This window comes from Ascaphus truei, chromosome 3 (assembly GCF_040206685.1).
Source record: "Ascaphus truei isolate aAscTru1 chromosome 3, aAscTru1.hap1, whole genome shotgun sequence".
Lineage (NCBI taxonomy): Eukaryota > Metazoa > Chordata > Amphibia > Anura > Ascaphidae > Ascaphus > Ascaphus truei.
The window spans coordinates 388690283-388717785 of NC_134485.1; the positions used below are offsets into that span (position 1 = coordinate 388690283).

The following is a 27503-nucleotide window of genomic DNA, read 5'->3' on the forward strand; positions in this document are numbered from 1 at the left end:
GAGAAAAAATATCAATATGATATATATGTTTATCACTGTAGAATACATATACATATACACCAAGCAGAGGACCCTGTGTAAGAGGACAGTGAACCGTTGCAGGAATTTCAACTGGAATAAGGTTAGATGAACATGGCCGTTCTTCATAACTTAAGTTAGTGTTCAAAGTTATTGAAACCTCAGTGAGGTCTCTTCATGTGAACTATGAGAACTACAACAGTAGCAAATTTAAAGTATCACAGCCAGCAATGAATCATTGTAAAAGTTGTTTTGACAAAATAAGGAAAGACACTATTGGAAAAAAAAAAAAACACAAATTTATTTATAGGTATAACTATAATGTATAGTAACAAAAGTTGTTTCTTTAAAGGCCTATACATATTTAGCAATAATCTGAACTTCTATTACTGCTAGTGCACACTGTTAACATAGCATATAGTGAATTAGTCGCAAAACAGATTAGAAGATATTTAATCTGTTCCTAAACATGTAGTGCATTATACATTTTATAGTGTTGTTAAACTACTGTATACGTTACATAAATACATCTTCATCCTTTATTTCTATTAGTTTGTTCTATTTAATTTCAAGACTGGTGTGCAGTTTGTGTTTTGACATCTTCCTGTTCCAACACCACTATTATGTTCACAAGGCAAAACAAACATTTTAGCTATTTTCCTGTGGAGAAATAGCAGTCAATAGCAAAGCAAACTCCTAGGCTGATAATAACTTCCATTCATTTTCCCAACTCATGAAAGAAATGTCCGAACAGTGCCTTTAATTGTGCCTCTGCAAATTGGGCACTTCCTAAGAGAAGGCGCACAATCTTTGCATACTACCAAATGGCCACAAGGGATGAACACAATGGAAACCTCTTGATCCATACAAACTTTGCAGGTTCTTTCTTCCTGTAGCCTTCTCAATTGTTCTTCCATTGGTAAATCTAAAAAATAAAATACAATGGTGGTTACAGGCAATAAAAAAACAAAAGCAAACAAAAAGGCACACGCAATTACAGTCAACTCAATAAAAGTTAATGTACTGTAAGTGAGCATGAAGAAAACAAAACGCCAGTGTTTGTTAAAGGAGGCAAATGACTAAGGCATTTGATGTTGGATTGTTCAATATTAGTTCACAATGTCTCCTTGGTAATTTGTAGATATCGTTGTTGGGCATACGGTTATGTACAAATATTGAAGGTAAAAATGTTGTAGAGTACTTTAAAGAAACGCAAGAAGATACAATAAACTATATAAGATTACGTAAAGAAGAAAGGAAGATAACATTTTAAGAAGAGCAGTCTTGATAAATATTTACCTGAATAATCTTCTGAGGATATGAACTTCAGTGACTGTTCCACTAAAACAAGAACAAATAATGATCAAATTATACTCATGTTATAGTGAATAAATGTTTTAAACAAGTTTAAATGAATGAGCAATTTGGTATAAAAAAGAAAAAAAAATGCCAAGAGAGAATTGTTTACATCTTATATAAACGATATAAAAATTACACAAATGAAATTGGATAGACCTCTAGATTTTATATAAGGTGCTATGGTGTCTGCCAAGATCATGACAATTATTAGGTTTTCTTCCCCCTTGAATTAAAAAAAAAAAAAAATGGCCTAACAAAGGGGCAACGCTTAATAAGCAATTTGATATCTGAATGGCCACATTTTTTTCTTATTGTACAATCTGCAAAGGAAGAGTAACATCCTATAAAAGATATATATAGATATAGATATATAGATATATATATATTATGTAGTGGATAGTGAATGGTGTCTATTCTTTGTTGAAATAAATTATTCTTACTGAGATTTCAAAACAAGAATGCAACCAGTTATAAGTAAGGAAACTGTACCCTGCCAAGTAAGAAAGAAGTAAAACTGATGCCTTGTAAAGAAGAAAAATCCTTACTGAATAATTCTTTGTATAGGAGAGGATCATATTGCTTAAGACAATTTTTGAATGACTGGACAGCTTTGTTTCCTTTAAGTAGAACAGTGTCAATCAGCTCTTGTGCTTGCAAAAGAGATGGGAATTTTTGCTTGATGACTTCATAATCAGATGCGGTTATCTCATTGGATGACAGCAGAACATCCAGAACAGGATGGATATTGGTCATGCGCTGTGACAAAACCATTCGGCTTTTCCGAATTAAAGACATCTCATCTGCAAGGCAAATAAACACGAAATTAAAGCAAAAATGTTTATTACTTTGAAACTAATTCTATAAACAAAACAGTAGCCGTGAGGTTACAAAAGTTACATTACATTTTATCCAACATGTAACAGACAGAAGAAGTCCCTTTTCAGTTTTGCAGAATACAATAGCCGCAAATAAAGTAAATAATTGACAACACGTTGCCTGTGAAACTCATATAGACTTTTTTGAACACTCAATCGTTTCCTGCAATGCCAGATTAACAATTTTAATCTTGCTGTTATTTTTATTTAGGTTGTATTTTATTTCTGATAATATTTAGCATGGAATGGCTGTATTTAAATAGTTTTCTACTCATACATTTTTTTTCCCCCCATCAGGACCATTTTTTCCAGTAAATGGCAATCGTGATCCGATGTGTTCTTCAAACTAAATTTCACTGCAAAAGTGTAAGGATAATTTACTTATAACAAGCAGTTCATCAGTACTGGTCCTGGAGGAGTGTACAGCACATTAATTGTAGATCAGATTTTATCATACAGGGCATCTAAAACCTCAAAACTTCCTCAGGTGGCTGTGACACATTAAACCAAAATAAGGTTACAGAATTGGCACAATGTAGAAATGTTGGGTATTCTGCACTGCCTCCATTAGCTCACTACAATGTGTAGCATGCATATCAGCCAAGTTAGCAAACATTTTCCTAAAATTTGTCTGTAAAATACTAATAAAAATAAAAAATAAAAAATTAAATTGCATAACTTGCTTTGCTTTAGGCCCGGGCCATAGAAGGGTGAGGAGATCCGAGCCGCGCTTACGCTGAGGCTCGCCTGCTGAAATCTGGCCGATTTCATGCCCATACAGGCGAGCCAGCGGGCGCGATCAGAGGCGGGGGGAGACTGAGGGAGGCGGGGCAGTGACGTCGCTGGGCCAATCGCCCGCGACGCACTGACGTCGATGTCACGGCACCGACGTCACGGCGCCGTGACACTGCTGTGCTGTGATTGGAGGTTTTCAGCCGACAGCGCGCTGAAAAACAGCTTGGCGCTCGGCTGAAAACTCCAACTCGTCAGCACGCCTGCGGATGCTCGCGTGAGCCCCTTCTCAAGGCATCCTCATTGAGGATGCAGGGGCTCAGCGCGGAGCATCCGCACGGCCTGTCCTTCTATGGACTCGGCCTTAGATTTAAGACCCCTGCAACAGGTCAGGGTTTTAGGATATCCATACTTCAGCACAAGTGGCTCAACGAGAGGCTATGTCGTCAACTGAGCCACCTGTGCTGAAGCAGAGATATTCTAAAACCTGACCTGTTGAGGGGTGGGGTGGTTCTTGAGTACTGGAGTTGAGAACCCCTGGTTTAAATGTTACTTGAAGAGATTTCCAACATCCTCATTTGGACACAATGACCTCTATTGACCATTACCTGATGTGCTGTCTTCTGCCTGCCTCTCTCGCTCTTCTTCAGTTTGTTCTTCTTGGGCATTCAGAAGATCAGATATCAATTCTTCAACGCCTTTGTAATTCTCTCCAGATGTTAACATTTTACTTTGAAGAGTCTGTTTTACTAGTCTTCTATTAAAACCCATCTCTAAGGCAGCTTGAACCACTTCGGTGTTCATCAGAATGTCATCCTCCTGGCTAGTATCGGCTCCCAAGCGAATAACTGAATCAAAATAAATATTTGGTTTTAAAAAAAAATTATCATTTTTTTTTTAAAGCAATGTGTAAATTGTGTTGAAAACAGACACTGAACACTCAAATACAGCAATTTGTGTTTTGCATAACATTAGAATGTAAAAAAAAAAAAAAAGCAAAAAATATATTTGCTACATGGACACAAGGTAAACAACTCACAACTGTATTAAATGCATAATCAATAGCCTTTCAAATGAGTTGTACTTACTGGGTGGATACTGTGTTTCACTGATCTGAGTTTCTGAAGTTGAGAGCAACTAAGAGAGGAAAAAATATATATATCAATACTACATGGTATAAAATGGGTGTAAAAAGCTAGAAATGTGCAGTAAACACAAAGGGACCACTGTAGTGTGCACTCCACTTTAAAAGTGGCCTCTTGCAGGGATTTTAAATAGTTTATGTCCAACCAAAAAAGTGTAGTTCCATAGTAATATATGGGTTTACAATAAAGTAAGAGCACAGTGTCCCTGACCTAGAGGGAGCTCACAGTGCATTGAACAGGGGCCTCAGTATGATGTGCAGCTGCATAATGTGAAAGCTCCAATCAGATTGCTGGTCATACATGGAAGAAAGGCCTCACAGTATATTGAACAGGGGCAATCGTGACAAGGCTGTCACCTTGAGCACAGAATCCAAAGAATGAACAGCCACCTTATAAAATTCAGTAACCATGCGGTAGTCATTTGAGACATTGACACAATGTTCGAAGAACAGAGCTCTATGTAGCTAAATTACAATTGGCCACAGTTTACGACCATGTGAATAATCAACACTGTACTAGTTTCTTTCTGCAGAAATTACAAGTGTTGACATTTCCTTTTTATCACCTTCACTGCCAAAGGTGCCTGCTTCCAAAAGGCACAGCCGTTCCTTATAGTTCCCTGTGCTAGTGAATGTGTTACTTAATAATAATAATAAATTAAAAAAATAAACCTTGCCATAAAACATTAGATTATGATCAACACAATATAACTTTACAAACTGACAGAGTCATAAAACAAATAGCTTTTATTAAAACAATTTGCACCTTTACCTCGTCAAGAAGGTTTGGGTATCTTTCTTGAATATGACTGACAAAATCTTGACCTTTTATGCGCAATAAGTATTCACACCTAAAAAATAAACAAAATGAAGGTACACATTTTTACAATGCATCGGTATTGTACATGTTAATTTACGAAAGACGTGTGGAATGGCAATACAATTCCTAACTCGCACACTCCTGTCCAAATATGCTGCATAACATTTCTCTATCTGCAGTGCACTTTAGTCTTATAGGGACACTGCGCATGTTCAGCATTAGTATGCTTAACCCGTAAAATAAATGTACTGCAATGTAAAAAACTCCCATAGCTCTTTTCTAAAGGGGTTAGATCAGAAGGATCAAGTTGTGCTATACTGGCCCGTTTCGAGACGTGATCACAGAAACATCCCCACAAACCTAAGTGGCAGAGCTACGGGAATTAGGCTAAGGCCCTGGTCACGGCGCTGTAATGCGCGCCCGCACTTTTGGCTGCACGTTCCGGCGATTCCCCGGTCTGCAGCTCACTGCAGGAGCAGAGACCGGGGGGGGGGGGCGTGGCGGAGGAGTGACGGGGGCGCGGCCATGACGTCACCCGGCAGGTTCGCCCTCATTGGCTGAACCGCCGGGGTGCGTGCCTAGCCGCTCGACGCGAGTTCCTGCTCTCAATTCTATTGAGAGCAGTAGTAGCTCTCGCGCGAGCGCTGCGGCCCCCCCCTCGCAGCGGGCCCGGCGCCATTGCGGGGAGGGCTCTCGTGAGCGCAGCGTCCGCCACAGCAGGCAGGGTTACAATGGTCTGTAGATTTCCTCTTCAGTGGTAACTCAAGATATTAAACAAGTCACTGTTGGGCTGTAAACAAAACGCTAGTAATTCAAATAATCACTTTCAGGCAAACCACAGTACTGCCTTCCACCTATTACAGGATTATCTGGCACTGCTTTAGATTCAACGGTGGAGTAGTTCCTTAGAGTTCCCTGTGCTAGTGAAGGGGCTACTTAATAATCATTAAAAAACAAGGTACAGTGTCACCCACACTGTAGAGAAAAAGCTCTAGAAATAGTCTTTAATTTACAATTTTCCTTGATCAAATACTGGCTATGGATGAAGATCCATAGAAGTGTTTCATTGGCTCCAGGAGTTCTGATGTAGCATCACTACGGCAAGGAAACAATTATGCTCTAGGAATTAATTTAATTTACATTAGCAGAACATTTACAGAGGGTGGAGAATGCCAGGCGAGTATTTATCTCACAATATGTCCATTAGTAACTAATCTCTACCCCGCCTCTTAAACAAATGCAAACAGCCACACAAATGGGAAAAATACACAATGGCTCACTGTGATACAAAGACTATCTGGTAAAATATTTGGGATGGAAGAAAATACAATTCATGGGTATAGTAATCTCAAAAGTAAAACAAAATCAGTCATGTGCAATTAAGGTTCTGTGCAACATACCTTGGAAACCATTTTGCATGCTCAACCCATGGGTCATCTCCAGACTCCCAGCACCTCAGCCCACCATCACAGCAAAAGCACTTGACATCATCATTGCGACCTTTAACAGCAACACAAGACACATTTAATTCACATTTCATTCTTAAAGTGACATACATATACATATATATTTTATGGTGGGTGAAAAGGCGATTAAAAACTCTCCACCGTATAGCATATAAAAATATTTAATACAATATTTTTTCTATGCTATACGGTGGAGAGTTTTTAGTCACCTTTTCACCCACCATAACCTATATGTGTGGTGAAGACCTACCCAAAGTCTCAAATTGCAGAGCCAGTACAACCAAACTCACACTTACGAGACCCAAAAGGTCGAAGTGGTCTGTCTGAGTGGGTTCACTGGCTTTGCATCTCATCCCAGGCTATGTTTAAAACAGCGAGCATTGTCTTAAGTGCTCCATGTAATAATTAACTGGTGACAAAAGGTGGTACTGTGTGCTCATTTGCATGTCATTTCCCAGAATCCCTTGCTGCAGTGAAAGCACGGTATGCTAGACTATAATGGCGAAAAGCAAGGTTGCAGACCTGTCTAAGCATTTGAATGTCTCACAAGAGAGAGATATAAAGATATATATTTTTTTTTTAAAGGGTGGTAAATGTATAATCTTACCAACGTAGTAAAATCCAGCATCCGCAAGTTGTTTAGGAAGCACTGGAATCCTGGGTGGCCAATTTACAAACGTTTTGAAACGAGAGGAGAAGGTCTGCATGCTGACGTTTGAAACGTTGAGCCTCGAGGAGACCTCCGTTTTGGTTTTTACAAATTGGCATTCTGGGAAATGCCTCCGGTGCTCTGACATGGCATTATCTTTTGGTTCCCAGTTGTTTAATTTCCCATCACAGTTAAAGCAAGCAACCTTATCCCCAGGTCCTATATAGTAAAAGCCAGCTTTAGCAAGTTCAGAAGGATAAAGAAATGTCAGAGGCCACTTCTTGTTGTAAGTGCTGAGTCTAGCTTCTTCTGTTATAAAGTTGTTTTCATTAGGTCTTAGGTGCGACAAATCTTCAACCGCTCTTGTAGTCACTGGGTCTTGTGGGAAACTGGAAAAGCAACCACTTATGCACGCAACTTCGTCTATATCAAAAGAGGCAGAATGTGAACATTGCGACTGACTGCTTGTAGTAGCAGGAGGGGAAAAGGCTGAATACAAGGATGATCCGAGGTTCACTGAAGGTGCATTATGGATGAAACTACAACTGGGATATAGCCGTTTATGTTTTTCAGCTGCATTGTCACCTTTCTTCCAGTTATCCAGCATCAGGCCACAGCTGAAACATTTTACTTTGTCATCTGTGCCAGTATAATAAAAACCAGCTTTAGCCAGACTACGCTCTGACACTGGCACATTGCTGGGAAAACTATAAAATGTTGATATTCTGTACAGTTCACATGAAAAATCATATTCAATTTTACACATGCTTGAACTGGTGCTTACCAGTTTAGTAAAGAACGGGTCTGTGTTTAATATAGACATAGAAAAGAGGAGAAGGCAGGGGAAGTCTATCTGGGAGGTCGTTTTGTGCATATGTTAAATTTATTTGCGCATAGTATAATATATATGTAAAGGTTGTGAATTACACCTAGTTTAAAAGCAGAAATCTCACCTGCTCGTTTTAGTTTTTTTTAAAGAATTCAAACTGGGGAGGGGGTCTCCAGTGCTGAATCACTTTAGTTACCAGTTTTAAAAACTCAAAATGGTAGCCAAATTGCACAGGTTCCGTGTTTCAATTCAGGGGGGAGGGGGGGGGGAATGATGTTGCAGCTTCCTATTGGACAACCATTTAAATGTCCATGAAGTAACTCCGGCAACTAAACCAGTTATGTATCTTGGAAACAGGAGGGCTCCCAGGAGCTGAGAATACCGGGGTTCAGTTCCAGAGGTTCCCCCTGGTTTGAATCTTTTAAAAATATAGATACTATTGTATTTATCATCTCACCAAACCTAACTTGAGGTAAGGCCACCATCTTCATGTTGTATGTCATGCAATCTCAAGGCAGCAAACGGACATACCACTACAGTTATAACCAGCACTGGCATGAGATGGTATAAAAGGAAAGCGTACATAAATGTACATTATTATCCTGATAAACTACGTGGGATTATACATTGCTAGCTCTTCAGTTCTAAGATCATTCATAGAACAGTTAATGGTCTTAAGAAGATGTACAACTAGAAGACCTAAAAATGCCATAGCTGACAAAAGACTACAGACTTTTTAACCTTCTAAATAAAATAACTATGTTGGCTGTTTTAGTGCACAAAACGACCTCCCAGACTTAGACTTCCCTCCCTTTGTTGGTGTTTTAAGCTTCCATTGTAGAATGTTTTCTGCCAGTAAAGAAATTAGAATTATTGGTATAGTTGAGAACAAAATGGCTTGCAAGACGTCAGAACCTGGAAAAGAAAAAAACAAAAATGCGGTTATATATTTTTATCAGTATATACAAATTAAAAAAAAAAAACACACACCACCACAATTTTGACAGCCTGTTAAGTGTTTAGAATAAATACTTTAAAGAAACAGTCTTCAAGGCTATGCTTTAGGATTAAAGTAGGGGGTCTCTGGAGCTTAACTGCATTGACTTCAGCTACAGGAAACCCCTGGGTTATATACATACATCACGAGGACTGATGCTTTAATGATTCTACTCCTTTTATGAACATGAACACTGTAATTAATGTAAGGTAATACAAGAGCCTGGCTGCACATTTGTCTAAATACCCATAAACTGAACACTTTGTAAATACAGACTTCAGTTTTCATTTTCTTAGTATGAAACCACCATCTCTATTGCTGTCTATTATGTTAAAGCTGCAGTTCAGTCAATATCCTGCATGTGTTTTTTTTAATAAATCAGTTCTGTAGTAAGAAAAAATACTTTTAGCATTTTCTGTTTTTAAAAAAACAACTTTGAAAGACCAATTTTCTTGTATTCTATTTTAACAGCCATTTGCTAAGGCACTGCCCCTTCATGTCCTGTCACAAGCCCTGGCACACCCCTCTGTCAGCCCTGCCCTCCCTCTAGCACATGTCAGTGCAGGAGTGCTCATGAATATTCATGAGCTTCCACTGACAGACAAGCAGATTATAAACAAATCCCAGCTTTTAATATATGTCACCAAATTTCGACCTATCAATACATGGAGAACGAATTGACCTGCAGCTATACAGTTCTTTAGCTAATTAGAGATTGCACACATAAAACTATTGAAGTAAAAAAATAAATGTAAAAAAAAAAAAAAAAAACTGAACTGCAGCTTTAACAAGAAGAGCAACTCATGTTATCTTTATTTTAGTTGTACTTATACTTAAGTGTCATTTCTTCTTTTTTTTTTTTTTAAACTACGTAGAAATAGTTAGTATCATTAGGCAGTTAGGATGATATTGCCATGTAGCAAGATTAACATTTCTATTAGATTTTAAGTAAAAATTATTTTACTTTAATTCGAGTTATAGGATTGAAAAGGAGGGTCTCCGGACCGGAATTGCATTAATTTCTGCTCCGGGGAATCCATGCTTCCCGAGATACCTGCCTCCTTAGGGGGTGCCGGCAAAAATGTCTGCTGGGCTATCAAAAAGACGGCTTAAATGTCCAATAGGAAGCCGTGACATCATCCATTGCAGCTTTCTACTAGTCCAGGTGACTGGGACATTTAAACCTACGAGTTGCTACCAGCACACCCTACGGAGCCATGTCTCTGCGGAAGTATAGGGTCCATTAGAGCTGAAATGATGCCAAGAACTGCAGGGCAGCAGCGCTATCCTGTGACGTCACCCTGCGCTGCCGCCGAGCGGCATCTTGATTATACTGGGGAGACAGAGCAGAGGTGGCTTGGCCAGGAGTGGTTCGCCCTCATTGGCTGAACCGCTCACATGACACAGCCGTCACCAGAGAAATACAAATGTGGAAATCTCTTCCCCAGCCGTCCGCTTTGCAGTACGGCGCACCGCGACCGTTGCCATCGGTATGAGCACTTTCATTGTGTTTATGCTAGTTGTTTTGGTGCCACCGCGCACGTTTTTCTGTATAATCACAGCCCAATACGTTTCAGCTCCGCAGACCCCCTGCGTTTACTCTTTAAATCAAAACTTCATGTTAAAGGAAACAATGATCTAGATCTAAATAAGGTAATTACCAATCTTAATTATTCAACTAGATTGGTCATCTTTCCTATCTTTCCATCAAATACTTTCTGGGCAAGCTAACTGCCTATCTGAACAAACTCCTCACCCCTACCATATGCAGCACTTATCTGCGATCTGACTCCAAAAGACTGTTCATGGTCCCAAGGTTCAGCAATGAATCGGCCGCTCCTGCTCTTACCGTGCACCCCACAACTGGAACAATCTACCGGAGACTCGCACAGCCACCACCAGTCTAAGTTCTTTCAACACTAAAGCTGTCACACATTTTAATCTGGTTTGTAACTGTTACATACGTCTATTATATATATATATATATATATATATATATATATATATATATATATATATATATATATATATATATATATATACAGTGTTCGACAAACCTATACATTTACACGCCCCGGGCGAGTGGATTTAACATCATGGCGAGCTATATATATATATATATATATATACACATACATACATACATACATACACACAGTGGTCGACAAATCACCAAAAAAATCTACTCGCCACCTAGTACCAAACGTGTGCTGCTTGGCCCAATATTGTATTGTATGTCTTTATTTATATAGCGCCATTAATGTACATAGCGCTTCACAGCAGTAATACATGTGGTAATCCAATAAATAACAGATAATATAAATAACAGATCATGGGAATAAGTGCTCTAGACATTAAGGAAGAGGAGTCCCTGCTCCGAGGAGCTTACAGTCTAATTGGTAGGTAGGGAGAACGTACAGAGACAATATATATCTTAGTGTGCATGCAATGTCTTGTATATAATGTATACCCTGTTCACTTATGTAACTGTATTTGTCATCATAACTATGTCCAGGACATACTTGAAAACGAAAGGTAACTCTAAATGTATTCTTCCTGGTAAAACATTTTATAAATGAATAAAAAAATAAATATGCAACAAATGCAGTGTGAAAGCAGGAGATAGGACAGACAGCTAACATCTAAGACGATATAACTGTACAATTATAAATACAGTTAGTGTATGTAAACTAAAAAATATAGTTTGTTAGGATAGCAAACTTTATTAAAACATTTAAATTAAGTAAATCAAACATTGTCACTGCCATACATACATACATTTGCTTTCTAGAGAGAAATAAAAAAACATTGTAAAAAATAAAAAACAGCTCTGGGTACCATCATTCATCTAACAATGTGATATGACAATAGCTTCTCGCATGGTAACTATAAGTCTATATATAACCTCACGTCACACCTTTACAGCCAATCATAAACGTGCATTTTACAACCCTAGTCTCTTGCATTCTGGGAGATCCTACACCTTACAACTGTCCTGCCAGTTACGCAAATATATACACTACATTTGTGAAACATTCAGGCACCCAGGGCTTGAAAAAAATATTACAATGTTTTAATTCATTTAATCATCAATGCTTTGGTCTTGAGAAAGGATTATGTATAAATCGAAACGTTGATTAAATAAAATCACTATTTTGGCCATATTTTCAAGTCCTGTTAGACACAGACACACAGAAAGTAGTATCCTGCTCGGGAACTGGAATACAGAAAAGATGGAAGCAGGCACTCCAGCATTTAGAAACTGGAATAACGTTTATTGCAAAACTAAGTCCTGGAGTGCCTGATATATAGATATACAGCATCTTCAGCCCTTGTTTATCCACTGCTGGGTGAAGACCTCTCCAAGGATCTTCCAGGTACTGCGGGTTGCGAGCCTGTCTTCTCACTCACATACATACATACATACATACATACATACATACATACATACATGCATACATGCATACATGCATACATGCATACATGCATACATGCATACATGCATACATGCATACATACATACATACATACATACATACACTGGTTAAACAAGAGACCAGGAGTCTCCCTGGGAACAAACCTACCCCCCCTGAGCTGTCAGTCTCCCAGCACAGGCTGCTGCACAGGAATCAGATGCACACATAGTCAGGTCGCACACTGCACACCGCACACACCCAGACATTTATATTAAGGCAGTCCCCGCCCATTACGTCACACACAGCAACGGTTACACCCCGGCTGCAGTGTGTATCATATATATCCCGAAAGCACAGTCATAGTCATCCTACTGCACGTTACAGACTGTATAATATATTCGGCTCTGTGTGTAACTAGCTCTTCACAAGCCGTGCACCCGCCGCCATTGTGTCCTATACCATACTATTCCTGGGCACGGCCGGGATTAGTTGGTTACTGATCTCTAGTTTGTTTCGTTGTAACTTTTTCTTTTCGCAATACGACGGCGGTGGGCCTAGACTTCCGAAGAGCAACATTATGCATGAAATATCTGCTATTACATGCATCTTAGTCTTTGGTAATAATAAGAGGTATTACAACACGCAGCAATCTGTTGCGGCACAGACACGGGGCACAGTCCCCTGGTGATTGCGCTAACATTGTTGCGGTTATGATGTGTTACTGTGCGGTAATACTCGGTGTCCCTGCACAGTGCGCGGCTGTCTGCTCTACCGAAGGGAAATGTGCGGCGCCATTTTACCAGCGGTGACTCGGGAGGCCACGGTATATCTCCCCGCTTATAGCAAGAGGCACCCGCTCCCTTATTCAGCAACAGGAAGCCGCATAGTGGTTTATTAAAGAGCGGGCTGGGAGAAGAGAGGAGCAGGAGCGGGCAATGCAAGACGTTATTCTCTTACCTAACCGCTCAACATGGCCGATTTCCCCCCCCCCCCCCCCCGATATACTTACACCCAGCAGATTTCGCAGCATCGCGAGCCGTGGGCTAAACCACTATATTTGGGGGGGGGGGGGGGGCCTAGGATTTTTTTGTGGCGCCGCTGTGGGGAGGGAGGAATTGTTAATTGATGATTATTAAAATTCACATTAATCAATGTTTTTTTTGTGACTAATGTTCTTTGGTATGGTGTAAAAGGTTACTGTGTTGTGTAAAGGTTACTAGACCGGGGTTTTTCCCAGCTACTCTAGCATGTAATGAATGTGTTTAGGGGTTGGAACAAGAACGGGGAAGTACAGGGCTGGGAAATCCCGGAAAGCCCCAGACATGTGGCGCTAAAGTGACATTGATGTGTGCAACTGACATGTGTCACTGCTGATATGCACAATGATCAGCAGCTTCAGACATGTACATGTTGTTATACATGTCCATCAGAAAATCCCGTATTCGGGGTCGTAGACATGGTATATGTAAACATTTTACAGATATAAGGTTGCCACATTGACGTTTTTATCATTTGGGACACCCAACGTATTTTGACAGTGTGCGGTCAGTATGAGAGAGCGAGGGAGCCTTACCCACCGTGTTTGGAGCCATTTTGAAGGTAAAAAAAGGTTCCCTCTGCGAACTGTCCCTGTGCCTCGCTGTCTTGCTGTATATATGTCTCTCCCAGCCTTGCTCTCTCTTCCCCCTGCGGTCTGTCCCTGTGCCTCGCTGTCTTGCTGTATATATCTCTCCCAGACGCGCTCTCTTTCCTCTGCGGACTGTCCCTGTGCTTCGCTGTATATATCTCCCCCAGCCTCGCTCTCTCTTCCCTCTGGATTGTCCCTGTGCCTCGCTGTCTTGCTGTATATACCTCTCCCAGCCTCGCTCTCTCTTCCCTCTGGATTGCCCCTGTGCCTCGCTGTCTTGCTGTATATACCTCTCCCAGGCTCGCTCTCTCTTCCCTCTGTGGACTGTCTGGCTGGTGGGGATGGATTGTACGGAGAGGCTCGCACAGCCCCCCACTTCGGTACAACCCGTCAGAAACTCACCCAAGGACTGAGAGACTCTTACATAGTAGATGAGGTTGAAAAAAGACATAGGTCCATCAAGTTCAACCTGTGCTAAATTTAGACAACAGATTCTTTATCCTATATCTATACTTACTTATTGATCCAGAGGAAGGCAAACAAAAAACCCCATTAAGGGGAAAAATTCATTCCTTCCTGACTCCAAGAATTGTCAATCGGATTAATCCCTGGATCAACATCCTTCCCATGTATACTTATTTGGTATATCCCTGTATACCTTTCCCATCTAAAAAGATGTCCAACCTTTTTATAGTTACACTAGCTGAGAGACCCGGCGTTGCCCGGGGGAGGGACAGTGGAGTGGAGGGGAGGGACAGTGGACAGGAGGAGGGGAGGGACAGTGGACAGGAGTAGGGGAGGGACACTGGACAGGAGGAGGGGAGGGACAGTGGACGGGAGGAGGGGAGGGACAGTGGACGGGAGGAGGGGGGGACAGTGGACGGGAGGAGGGGGGACAGTGGACGGGAGGAGGGGGGGACAGTGGACGGGAGGGGGGGACAGTGGACGGGAGGGGGGGGACAGTGGACGGGAGGGGGGGGACAGTGGACGGGAGGGGGGGGACAGTGGACGGGAGGGGGGGGGACAGTGGACGGGAGGGGGGGGGACAGTGGACGGGAGGGGGGGCAGTGGACGGGAGGGGGGGGGGCAGTGGACGGGAGGGGGGGACAGTGGACGGGAGGGGGGGGACAGTGGACGGGAGGGGGGGGACAGTGGACAGGAGGGGGTGTGGGTTGCTTACAATTTCCGTGTCCTTCCTCTCCACTCCCCCTGTATGTTTCTCTGCTCCCCCCTCTCTCTCCGCTCCTGCTCCCCCCCCCATGCGTAGCTCCGGTCCCCACCCTAGAGTGTCTGACACACACACAGTGTAACACACACACACACAGTGTCCCCCCCCACACACAGAGTGTCACACACACACACACACACACACACAGTGACACACACACACACACAGTGACACACACACACGTCACCTCTCCTTCCGTCCGCCGCCATCTTACTCCGCGAGGGAGGAAGGGGGTCCTTCCGGGCGCCGCCATCTTAGGCGCCGCGTGTCCACTGCCTGTCGGAGCACCGGGGGGGAGGTGAGGGGAGCACCGGGGGGGAGGTGAGCGGAGCACCGGGGGGGAGAGCTGAGCGGAGCACCGGGGGGGAGCTGACACGGGGAGAGGAGGGGGGCGCGCGGCGCGTGCTTGAGAGCCGTGGGGGGTGTCCCGGGCGCTCGCTCCGCTCCCCCGCTGACTGTAGCGGCGCCGGGGGGGGGGGGGTGAAAGCGCCGGAAACAGGGAGACACGGAGAATGTTGGTTCTGTGTGGTGTGATCTCCAGAGGAGCTGCGGCCACGTGCGGTGTCCGTTGGTGATGTGAGGATCACACAGCGCTGCTGCCTCGGGGGGGGGGGGGTGGTGTGCGGTGTCCGTTGGAGAGGTGAGGATGAGACAGTGCGGTGAGGTGAAGGGGAGGTGTGTTGGCAGTGTAGGCCGTAAGAGGCGGTGTGAGCGTCCGGTGTGTGTGGTGTTGTGTGAGGGTGTGGAATGTTGCAGTGCTGAAAGCAATAAGACTGTGTACCTGATTGTGCAGTTCTGTCGTGGTAGCAGGCGGTCAGGGTTTTCTGGGTTGAGAGCAGTGAGGGTTAGGTGCAAATCTCTCAGAGCAGTGAGGGTTAGGTGCTGGTAAGCGTTCCCAAAGCTCAGTGAGTGAGTGGTGGGAGAGTGTGTCAGTGGTGTAGGTCAGTGAGAGGTGGGACAGTGTGGCAGTGGTGTTGGCCGCAGACCAATGAGAGTTGTGCGGGGGCGGACCGCAGACCAATGAGAGGTGTGCGGGGGCAGGCATGGCCTGAGGCGGAGTGACAGGCCAAAGGTGCAATCAGATTGTCCGTAGGGACACAGGAAGATGCAGACAGGCATACAGTGCTTTCACTAATATATAATAAGATAGTAGAACATAGTAGACTCTGGTGCTACACTTACCCTGGTGTGGCCAGGACTGGTGCGACCTGAGGAAATCATTCCTGGGAGGACTCTGCATATGGGGGTGGTGGGGGGGTGCCGCCACGTTTTGGCGGTGGCAAAGGTATACTTGAATTGGGGTACTGGGCAAGGTGTGCGGGAGCTAGAAGTAATGGATGATATCCCTGCTAATGTGTTGCTAGGTAATGATCTTGGAAAGATGGTTACCCACTATGAGACCGCTGTCACCCACCCAGCTCAGGGAACAGCCGAACAATTCCAGGTACTAACGCATGCTAGGTACCGGGGAAGGGTGACTGATGGGTTGCACCGAAGTGGGGCGCTGTGGGAGCCTCTCAGTACAAACCATCCCCACCAGCCAGACAGTCCACAGGGGAAAGAGAGAGCGCGGCTGGGAGAGATATATACAGCAAGGCACAGGGACAGACCGCAGAGGGTGAGACTGGGAGGTTTATATATACCGCAAGATGACAAGGCACAGGGACATTCCGCAGAGGGAAAGAAGAGCGAGTCTGGGAGAGATATACAGCGAGGCACAGGGACAGTCCACAGAGGGAAGAGAGCGCGAAGCTGGGAGAGAGGTATAGAGCAAGATATATATATATATATATATATATATATATATATATATATAAAGCAGAAAATAGCCGTGTTAGTCCAGTTGTGATAGTGCAGAATAAATGAGTTCTTCAGTATTAGGTGATACCTTTTTTATTGGACTAACAATTTATGTCATAGGACAAGCTTTCGAGAGTTATCCTCTCTTCAGGTCAAGCAATACTGATATACAAAGGACTTAATGGCTAAAACAGTAATAAAAAAGTAATAATGTGTGGTGAAGACCTACTCTCAGTCTCAAACCAGCAAAGCCAGTACAACCAACCTCACACTGAAGAGACCCACAAGGTCGAAAGAGTCTGACTGTGAGTGGGCCAGTAGGCTTTGCATCTCATCCCAGCCTATGTTTAAAAGCTGTGTTTAAAGCATGCATTGGCTTAAGGGTTGTTCATGTAATGTGAGCTTGAGACAAAAGGTGGCACTGTGTGCTCATTTGCATGTCATTTCCCAGAATCCCTTGCTGCAGTGGAAATGCTGTGTGCCGGGTGATAATGGTGAAAGGTAGGGTTGCAGACCTGTCTGAGACATGCAAATGAGCATACAGTAATATTTACAGTTGCCATATATATGTATATATATATATATACTGCCCTGAGGAAGGTCCCTCAACGAGGACCGAAACGTTGGCTGCCTGGTGTTCTTAATACACTTTCTTTTCTACATCTGCGGTGTGCTGTCTCAATTTGTTATCAGGATCCCCCTGGTTTCTACACGCTTATTTCTACGCTATGGGACAAGCATCTGCCTTCTGCATAAACGTGAGTGCAAACTGTCATACCAATGACTATATATATATAACATTTAATAAGTAGTGCCTTGGGCTGTGAATGAACTGGTGCACGCTCTGGAAAGAGTAATTTACGCATGTTGCTACAACTGATTTTGGTGAGTTAAAGTGCATATTGTTTTCTATAATAAACAGGGACCAGAGGCGCTGGCAAATATTAATTTGACATCTTATTTGCATAGTTATGATTTGAAATTGAGTAGGGGTTAATACTAACTCACTGGTTCCTTGTGGAGGAGAAAGGTGGGGTGGCTAGAGTAGCCATGTGTATTAACCCAGATTGCATATCTAAGGCTGCGGTCCCAGTGCGTTCCGGTGGGGGGGCAGTGCGTGCACAGTGTTTCACCGCAGATCACGGTCCAGGGAGAGTTTGCGACGGGAGGGGGAGTGGTGGGTGTTTTGCGGGGGCGTGGCCATGAGCTCACACGGCTGGTTCGCCCTCATTGGCTGAACCGCTAGCAGGGGCGTGGCTACGCCTCCATCGCAAGTTCCACATACAATTTTTTGTATGTGTGAAAACTTGCAGTACAGCGCGGCTGCTAAATGTGCGCCGACGCATGTACTGGGCCCGGATAGATTGGGGGGCGGGGCTTGTGCGAGGCGTGCGCTGTAGAATGCACTGGGACCGCAGCCTAAGTCACGTGCTCACTTGTGTGCTGTTCATGGCGGTGGTATATTGGGACGGATTGAGGAGAGATATTACTCATTTGAGGGACCTTTGCGAAGGTGAAGATTGGGGCAGTTTGTGAGCTGTGTATTAATCCTGGATCCTGTAGAGGAGATATTGTCTATTTGAAGGACCTTTGCGGTGGTGAAAAGTGGGAGCGCTTGCGGGCGTCAGTATTAACCCTTGTCCGGTATGCAGGTCGTGTGCTAGCAGGGTGCCGTACATCAGGGGGGCGCAAACTTTTTTCCCTGCGCCCCCCTGCCGGCTGTCCCCTCACTCCCGCGCCCCCCTCCCAACCCCAACTTACCCGCGCTCCGGCGTAATGACGTCACGTTGCCATAGCAACGTGACGTCACATGACCTCGCAGCGTCATTTTGACGCCGCGTTGCCATGGCGACACAGGGAGGAAGCCGCCGGAGCCACGGTAAGTTAGGTTTACAGAGGCCCTGCAGCTCCCCCGGCACTTAATTTAAGTGCCTTCGGGAAGCGCGCGGGGCCTCTGTAATCCCCGCGCCCCCCGTCGGCAGTGTCGCGCCCCCCCTGGGGGTCGCGCCCCACAGTTTGCGCACCGCTGCCGTACATGACAAGCTGTATCATGCAAGTGATAAGTGATTAACTTTTGCTTCCTGTTTTCTTTAAATGTATTTCAACAGTTCTGCAATTTTGTAAATGTTTCAACATGTTAAAGCTGCAGACCAAGCAATATCCTACATGTGTGGTTTTTAATAAATCAGCTCTGTACTATGAGAAAATATTTGTAGCATTAATTTGTATCGTTTTAATGTATTATAATGTAACAAGCATTTTTTCTATAGCAACCATTTGACACACCCCTGCCCTCTCTCTAGCAGTGCACCGATTGAATCTAGTGACTGCCTGGTCACATGAACTTCCCCACAGAACTTTGCATCTTTAGGCCTCTTCTGCTGCACTGACAGCCATTTAGTGAACCCCCGAACCAAATCTTCACCAATCGATCACAGGAGAACGGATCGATCGTCAACTTAGCTAATTACTTATCATTGTGTGGATTGTATTGATGCACATATTAAAGGAGAAAAAAATTAAATTTAAAAAATGGCAGCTTGAATTGCTTTAAGTCTGTATCAGAAATATTTGTTATAAATGAAAGCAAATATATTTTCTTTATTGATGAATAGCAAGAGAGCAGTATAATGCCGAGAAAAAGAAAAGAGCACATAAAATGCCCATAGTGTAATTTGGTTTAATTATAAAAACAGATTAAAACAAGTGGTATCAAACTCACAAGGTCCAAAGTAAAACAACCTTCACACTTTTTATGGAAAGAGTGGTGCCCACTGAATACGTCCTGCGGTGTCCATCTTCTTTCCTCTGCTCGCCAGTCTGCGATCGAGTGGTGCGGTCGCTTCTACGACATTACCCACAGTGCGCTCTATCCTGGCAGCTCGTGTGGGCGGACTGAAGGAAGGACCAATGCTCCTTCGCAAGTAGTGGCGGGCAGCCAAAAAACAACCCTATGCGTTTCGTGATTAGGATCACTTCATCAAGAGTGGTTTGTCCATGACTTCAGCATTTTATATTCGTTGTTGTTGGCAATCAATTTAGTAAGCGCCCTCTCAATTGGAAAACTAAGGGTGCTGTGCAGATTAATATATCGGCTAAATCAAACAATTCATGGACCCAAAGAGACTTAACCTGTCACAAAGGGGACCTGCACATTTTGCATTTATTTATATAAACACATCTGTGTGAAGAAGCCTAGCCTTCATCTTATACTTTAACTAATTTGTAGATTTAATGTTACAAGGTAACAATGCCTTTATAAATATAGTTATAGGCTTCTCCCTACAGAGACGGAAATATAACAACCCATTAAATACATTGACATATATTTGTTTTATTCATTATATCTATAGATATAAAATGACAAAAAACATATATAATATCCCTCTCAGGGACATTGTAACTATATTGTAACCATATAGTAATAGTATATAGTATAGTATATTGTAACCAGAAAGTAATAATATGTATCTTAACCTATAACCATAATCTAAATACTCGGCTATAATTGATTTTAGAACAAAGAAGGAGATAATAGACGGGATGCCCACAAGAATATATATGATATAGTTTAACATACATGTTTTAGTCACTTTTCATTATGAAATGAAAAGTATATGTAATTACAGAGCTCATGTAGAGAGTATTATATAGACATACGTGTATATTAACCAGGTTAGAACATAGGATTTAGAACTTTAGTACATTATTGTTTATACAAAACAGTTCTTAGGGACATCCCTGACATCAACTTCGCTCTCACTCTGTTCCCAGTTCTCTTCCATGTCCACTGGGTGTGCTGCTGCTCCTGTCTTATCTGGGATTTCCCTCTGCTGTTTCCTCTTGGTTCTATTAGTATCCTGTCTTCTGTCTTTCCCCTGCATTTATAGTTTCCTGTTCCTGTTTTAGTCTTTGTTTTGTTTCGAGTGAATTTTCTGCCATGCCCTGTTCTGATGACCTGTTCTTTTTACCACTATACAAATATACAATAGTGAGAGTCAGCACTCCCAAGATGGTAGCAAAGGTGCAGGGAACCCCAAAGAGACCCCTTAATCTCTCAATACATATAGACAAAAACTGAGGAAGGGACCCTACACACAAATTAAGCAAACAAGAGGAGCATGTAAAACAGAATGTCTTTTTACTGAAAACAAGCACTAAACACACCGTACATAGTGTATACAAATACACACAGGTAAAGTATGTGAGCTCAAAAAAACAACAGAACCCAGAACAAAGGTAAACCATATAAAAGGAAATACTTAACACAGCTCACAATAATGACTGAGAAACAGGCATAAAAAATGGCAGAAAAAAGGGGTACTGGTAAAAAAAAAAATGGGTCACAATAGGGTAGGCAAGCCAGGAAAAAAAAGGGGGAGAGGGAAGAACAGGCTGCATTTCTGACAGGCGTCTCCCAGAGTTGGATGGTTTCTCCTTTGCTTCCTTACTTATTTTTCTCATGTGTATTGGCATCTGGTAACTTTTTTATTGGGTACTCACATAGGCAACCCATTAAGGGTAGTACTGCGGTGGTTTAGAACCATTGAGAATGGCCCTGAAGATGGGTTATCCCCGATATGTATCCCTCGATTTAATATTATCATTCCACTCTGTAAAGGAGTGAAGGAGTTAACTCCCCCTACAATGATCTGGAAACCACACACTGGTGTCAGGTTTCCTACCTGCCTGAGGTGTATGACATGAACTGATTAAACAGGGTTTAAAAGGCAGGAAGTGAGCACCTGTCAGTGTGCCTGTTGGAGTCTCTGTTAGAGTTCCTGTTCCTAATTTTGCAAGAGAGGAGGGTCACCGAGGATTGCCTATGACACAGCTGGGATTCACACCCAGCAACAATAGAGCTCCAGCCCACAGGGATCCAGGCTTCTTGTTCACCAGAGGGATTTGCCTGGGAACAGTGGGGAACCCAAAGCCCAGCACAGCAGAGAAGTGTACACAGAAATAGGGCAAGAGACTTCCTGGGAGCAGCAGGACAGCAACGCCTGCATCTGAAGTTTAAGAGCAAAGAAGTCGAGCGCAAAATACTATAGTAGAACAATAAATAGTAAAAAGATAAATAAAATAAATAAAAAGGTATGTACTGTCCTGTAATGGGTGCTGCTACTGGAGTGGATTCAGTCCAATTCCACTATAGTAATTGCAGTATTGTCAATTACCCTTGAGGAAGTCTTGTTTGGACAAAACGTGTAGGGCAACACCAGCGGCAGAGACAAGTTGGGTGAGCAGAGTTAGTGTGGAGGACTACCCAGGACGATTAAATTCCCTAAATTCAGAGACTGTTTGTAGACGGCCCCCGCGAGGGTCTGCTGAAAGAAGAGTTTCTCTTGGACTTTTTTCCCCCACAACACGACCCACTGCTGGGCACTTGTTAATATGCCTGTGAGTTTTACCCTTTTTTAATTACTACCTTTATAAAGCTATCTGCACTATCCTTGTGTCCTCTCCTTTTGTCTCCTTTTTGGGAGTGTCCTGCCCTTCCAGTGGATATTCTACAACCTGAGTTGGTCAATCTGAATAACCGACAGGCGAATGTAATATCACTTATCTACTGCTGTATTTTTAACTTTTTACTGTGTTGCACTATTGATGTGTTTTTCTCCTTTTTTATATACAGCAGCTCCCCAGACATACGGCGGGTTCCGTTCTATGGTCCCGCCGTATAGTGAAAATCGCCTCCTCGCTGCCGACCTCTGCCCGTGACTACGCCTATTTGCCACCTGCCTCTGACCTCTGCTGGTTTACCGACAATGCTACCTTACCGCCTGCCCTGGACCCTGATCTGTGATACCGTTACGTCTTCGTTTATGCCTGCTGTTCCAGCCACTGATGTCCATCCCGCACCTGCCACCCTAAGAGTCCTATACTAAATGTATGTATTTTATAACAAGAAAATAATCCATATCTCTTACTATTTGAACAAAAAAGAGATGACATTACTAGACCTATCTCTGTCAGAATGAGGGGAGATTTTTGGGACAGGTAAGTTTACAGGAAAGAAATTATATCAATCTCCTTGTTTTACCCGTAAAGTGAGTCTAGAGCAGGGGGGCGCAATCTTTTTTCCCTGCGCCCCCCTTAGGGATGTCCTCTCCGCGCGCCCCCCTCCCTCCTCCTTACCTTGATTCCCGGTGTCTGGACGTCATGACATCACGTTGCCATAGCAACATGATGTCATATGACCCCCCGGTGTCATTTGACGCCGTGTTGCCATGGCGACACGTCTCCAGATGCCGGCTGAATCACGGTAAGTAGGTTTGCAGAGGCCCTGCAGCTCCCCAGCACTTAATTTAAGTGCCTTCGGGAAGCGCGCTGGGCCTCTGTAAACCCCGCGCCCCCCGCCGTTAATCTCGCACCCCCCCCTGGGGTCGTGCCCCCCACTTTGCGCACTGCTGGTCTAGAGAATAAATCCAAAAGGACTCTTGTTGTAAAAGTTTTTTATTCCTATCTCCCCGTTTCTGATCTGGTGGAATATGCTCTATATCTAGGTCACGGACCTTTAGGGTGCTGATTATGAAACTGACCAAAGTTTTGTGACAAGCTATGTAACACGAAACCTTTTATGATTCTTGCCATACATACACAGAGCACTTTTCACAACAGAAAAAAAACTGTGGGTTTTGAGTGTAACCAGCCTGTATTTGAAGGAGTTATTTCATCTAAAGATCTAAGTTTGCTTTGTGCAAGAACACTTTTAACAGTTCTTGCTCTTTTATTAATTACTCTTGGGATCGATGGCAATAAAGTTTTGAGAACTTGATCACTTTCTAAGATATTCCCATTTTTTTAAGGAATAGTTTTGATTTTATGTGCCACAGAGTTATATTTTGTAATAAAGGAAATACCACCTGACATTGTATTGCTGCTTTCTTTCCTATCTTGTTTACGTTTACCCTTTTTATTTATTAATGTGTTCCTATCCAAATGTTTGGCCTTTTGCATAACTGTTTCTATCAAGGTTTCATCATATTGCCTTTCTAGAAAACGGTCTTTAGAACGATTGCCTGTTCCAAGTAGCCAGGGAGATAACTACAGTTCTTCCTGACCCTCTGGAACTGGCAGTAAAGAATAGTCTTTAGCCAACCACTATAATGGCTACTATTGGTGTGTAAATAACTGTTACAATCAGCACTTTTCATGTAAGTGTAACCCTGTTTCCCCCACCCAATCTCACATAGGCCTATCTCTGGGAAACTCGCTCTGGTTACAGGGTATAGTGTGGTGCAAATCTGCTGGTAATAGGGGGCCCTGGGTCTCCTGTATGGTGTTATAGGGGAATAACAGGACAGGCTTCTGGGGTCTTGCCCGAATAGTACTCACAGGTGCAGCGCCTCCTCTTGCAGCCCCCAGGTGTATGGGGAGAAGTCTCTGCAGAAGAATCTCTTCCCCCTCCTCCCAATAAACTTCACTCTCAGGCAGGAAGTATATTAAAACACTGCTTCCTTTATTGGTCTCTGTATTCAGCAGCACAGTTGATAGTAGCTTGTAGGGTGTCCACCCTCAGGATATCCCTAGACTCACTTCCAGCCAAAGGGCACCAGGAGCAGTCCTAGCTCTTACCTTATCCCCTGCTGGGATAAGAGGAAACGGTTTCCCTCCGCTCCCCTAAGGGAGGGCCTCAACCTGCCAGAGCCCTGACAGCTTGGTTAGGGTAAACCAGCCTCTCTCACGGTACAGTGTCATACATTCCCAGGTTATACACCCACCCACCCAAGATTGTGAAACAATACAGGAATACTCCCAACGTGGAGAATTCTCCCTAATAATAATGTCGGGGATCAGGCTTCTTTACTTCTCGTCCATTATGGTCTATGACCCTCACAAAATACAACTGAGGATGCCCATTCTCAGGGCAGTACACTATTTTATTTATGAAATATTCCTCCCTACACTCCACACCCTCATTAAGGAACAAATCCTTTCCTCCGTCTGGTAAGTGGTGCTGCTACTCTTTGACCACAGATAGTCAATGACTGCATCTCTTAGCCAAGTATCTCTTTGGTCTTCAATTTCCTGCATTATCGGTTCGGGCACATAAGGATACCCATGAGACTGACGATAACGTGCCACAATTGCCCTATCTGCTCGACTCAACTTGGTGAGCTTTTTATTCCTCGCCTTGACTGGCAGTACCCAATATTCAGGCTCCTCAGGTGCTATTTTATCATAGAATATTGAGGGCCCTTTAGGAGTCACTAACTTTTGTGAAATTTCTCTCCATCTCCTTTTAAGTTACTTGGCAACCTCCTTCTCAGAGTTCATGCCTTTGTCCCACCAATGATCTACTACTTCATTCTTTACTAGAATAAATCTCGTGTGATCCATAGCCTTATCATACCCTTCAAATAATGGGGCCCACCATTTATCACTGTGTTCATATGATAGTGACACACACATAGACTCCTCAGACTCATCTTTAGATGACACTCCAGATGTATCCCAATCTGTAGAATGTGACCCCTTAGCTTTACCCCTAGACAGGTTTAAATACAGTGGGGTTGGGCACATGTATTCTATTAGCCCACGCTATCTCCCCATCACACCCCTCATCACTGGTCTGCCAGTCTGGATGTCAAGGGAGCTTTATCTTTCTTACCCCTACTAGGACCCGGTGTACAGGAACGTGAGATGGTGCAGTGGCGCTAGGGGCAGGGATAAGGGAAGTGCCAGAGTCCAAGACAGTGTCTCTAAGTCGGGCTATGCCGGAACCAGTAGGGGCCTTCTTACTGTCACAGCCGGCACGCCTCCGTGTCCCTCGGCTGGCTAGTACCTCTCAATATTTCTTCATCTCCTCTGCTGTTATGCTGAAAATTATCGGGGAGGCAGGTGCGTGTCTTTGCTCCAAACTCAGGGTCGATCCGGCAGTGACGTCGTCTGCGGAGTCTGTGTACAAGTCCCCACGCCGGAAGCGAGTCATCCTCCGGAAGCGGCACTGGAGGTTTGTCATGGTCGCGGACACGTGAGTAGGCCTCAGGATGATCTCTCTCTCCGGCCTCTTCCATTGTCACCTGTCGGAAGTAAGGGGGTGGTGGTTCCTCACCGCTCCGCTGGCTCGCGATACTCCGCTGGTCCTCCGGAGCAGTCTTGGGTCTCTTCTCCGCCACACTGGGAGTCGTCACTGCCATGGGACTTCTACGCGGCTCAGGCCGCACCAGCACCTGCTGTCGGGGAGTCTCCGGACTCATCCACTCCGTCTCTCCGGTAGTGTACTCGACGGCCTCACCGCTGGGATGGTTCGCCCGCTGGCGCATCACCACTGATGAAAGGCTGTCCTTCTCGGACGACGGCAAAGGCACCTCAGCAGGTGATCCACATCGTTTCTTCATGCCGTCACTGGCTGCTATGGGTACGAAACGGTCCCATTCTGAAACCCCCAATTCTGGCGCTCCCCATTCCGTCGGGGTAAATTTCGGCAATGCTGCATTGGAAGCTGTTGGATCTGTATACGGAACCAGGTCGGCCACCGGTACGTTCTGTAGGGCACACGGGCCCAGGTTAGCAGCCACATCAGTGCTGTATACTTCCATGAGCGTCGCTTGAGGTCCCTCAAACGGAGCAACAATAGTGGGAAACTGGTCTACTGGCCATAGATAGTATATTCCACACTGCTGGCATCGTGCAGTGGTACTTGGCGCCGCCCCAGGTAGTCTGCATTGCAGGCACTGACACAATAGGAACTCCCGACCCTCGATATCAACAACCAGGAAGCCTCCTGGAAGTTGGTAAGTAGCGACGTTGCAGTCAGCCATCTCTTCTTTCGAATTTAGGATATTCACCTTGCTAGCTCGACAATTTACTCCTCTGTTGCCAGCTCTGCAATAGTGAGGGTGCGGTAGCTCACATCCGGCTCCTCCTTCAGCTTGGGCAGAACGCTGTGATTGGTTCTCATCGTGCCCCCTCCCTCTGGTGGAGATTAGAGGCGGGGCACTCGATATCACTTCGTGACTTGGACTCCTCTCTGAGCCAATCACAATACAGGGGCCCACGGCTCCTGCTTTCACGTCACTTCCTGCACATAGGTGGGGCTCTAGCTTTCGCGCCAGACCCGGCCAAATCTTTGCAAGTACTCTTCTCACAGCCCTTTTGCACACAGCACGTGTGCCATCCAGACTCGGTGGGAATCGCCATCTTAGCTTCTTCGCACCACGCGGTGCACTATCAAGTATAGCAGCCGCAATCTTAGCTCCACATACCTCTTCACCCATTGTGCTCCCTTGCTGGGCAGGAGCCATCTTTGGTGAACCCACAGCTTTCACTATAACACAACCCTCATAAGGGGGTCCGCTCTCCTGTGAACACTGCAATCCATTTCAGCTTCTGCTCAGTGGTAATTCAGCATACCCCAGGCTAGGCAAAACTCTCTCATGTACATTGCACACGATGACAGTCCAGTACAAGTAAAAAAATAAAAATACAAACCGGCGCCTAAAATTGTCCAAAGATAGTCTATTGGGGATCCAATTGGACCGGGACACAAGATCCACTTCCAGTCTTGTGCTTCCAAAGTAGTGACCACGACCGGATG

At 44.2% G+C, this 27503-nt stretch overlaps 1 protein-coding gene across 2 annotated transcripts; it reads right to left on the reverse strand.

Moving 5' to 3' along the window:
* Positions 1–294: 294 nt before the first annotated feature.
* BIRC2 (baculoviral IAP repeat containing 2) lies at positions 295–13313 on the reverse strand. Of its 2 annotated transcripts, none has more exons than XM_075592425.1 (9): positions 13263–13313; positions 7022–8807; positions 6349–6448; positions 4901–4979; positions 4073–4121; positions 3593–3832; positions 1923–2177; positions 1318–1359; positions 295–943 (listed from the first exon to the last, which is right to left on the reverse strand). In XM_075592425.1, the coding sequence occupies exons 2-9, from the start codon at positions 7935–7937 to the stop codon at positions 750–752; spliced, it is 1875 nt and encodes a 624-aa protein (XP_075448540.1). In that variant the 5' UTR covers positions 7938–8807; positions 13263–13313; the 3' UTR covers positions 295–749. The 2 variants fall into 2 exon arrangements, with proteins under 2 accessions (XP_075448540.1, XP_075448538.1); XM_075592423.1 differs by lacking the exon at positions 13263–13313 and adding an exon at positions 12474–12577.
* Between the last annotated feature and the right edge of the window lie 14190 nt (positions 13314–27503).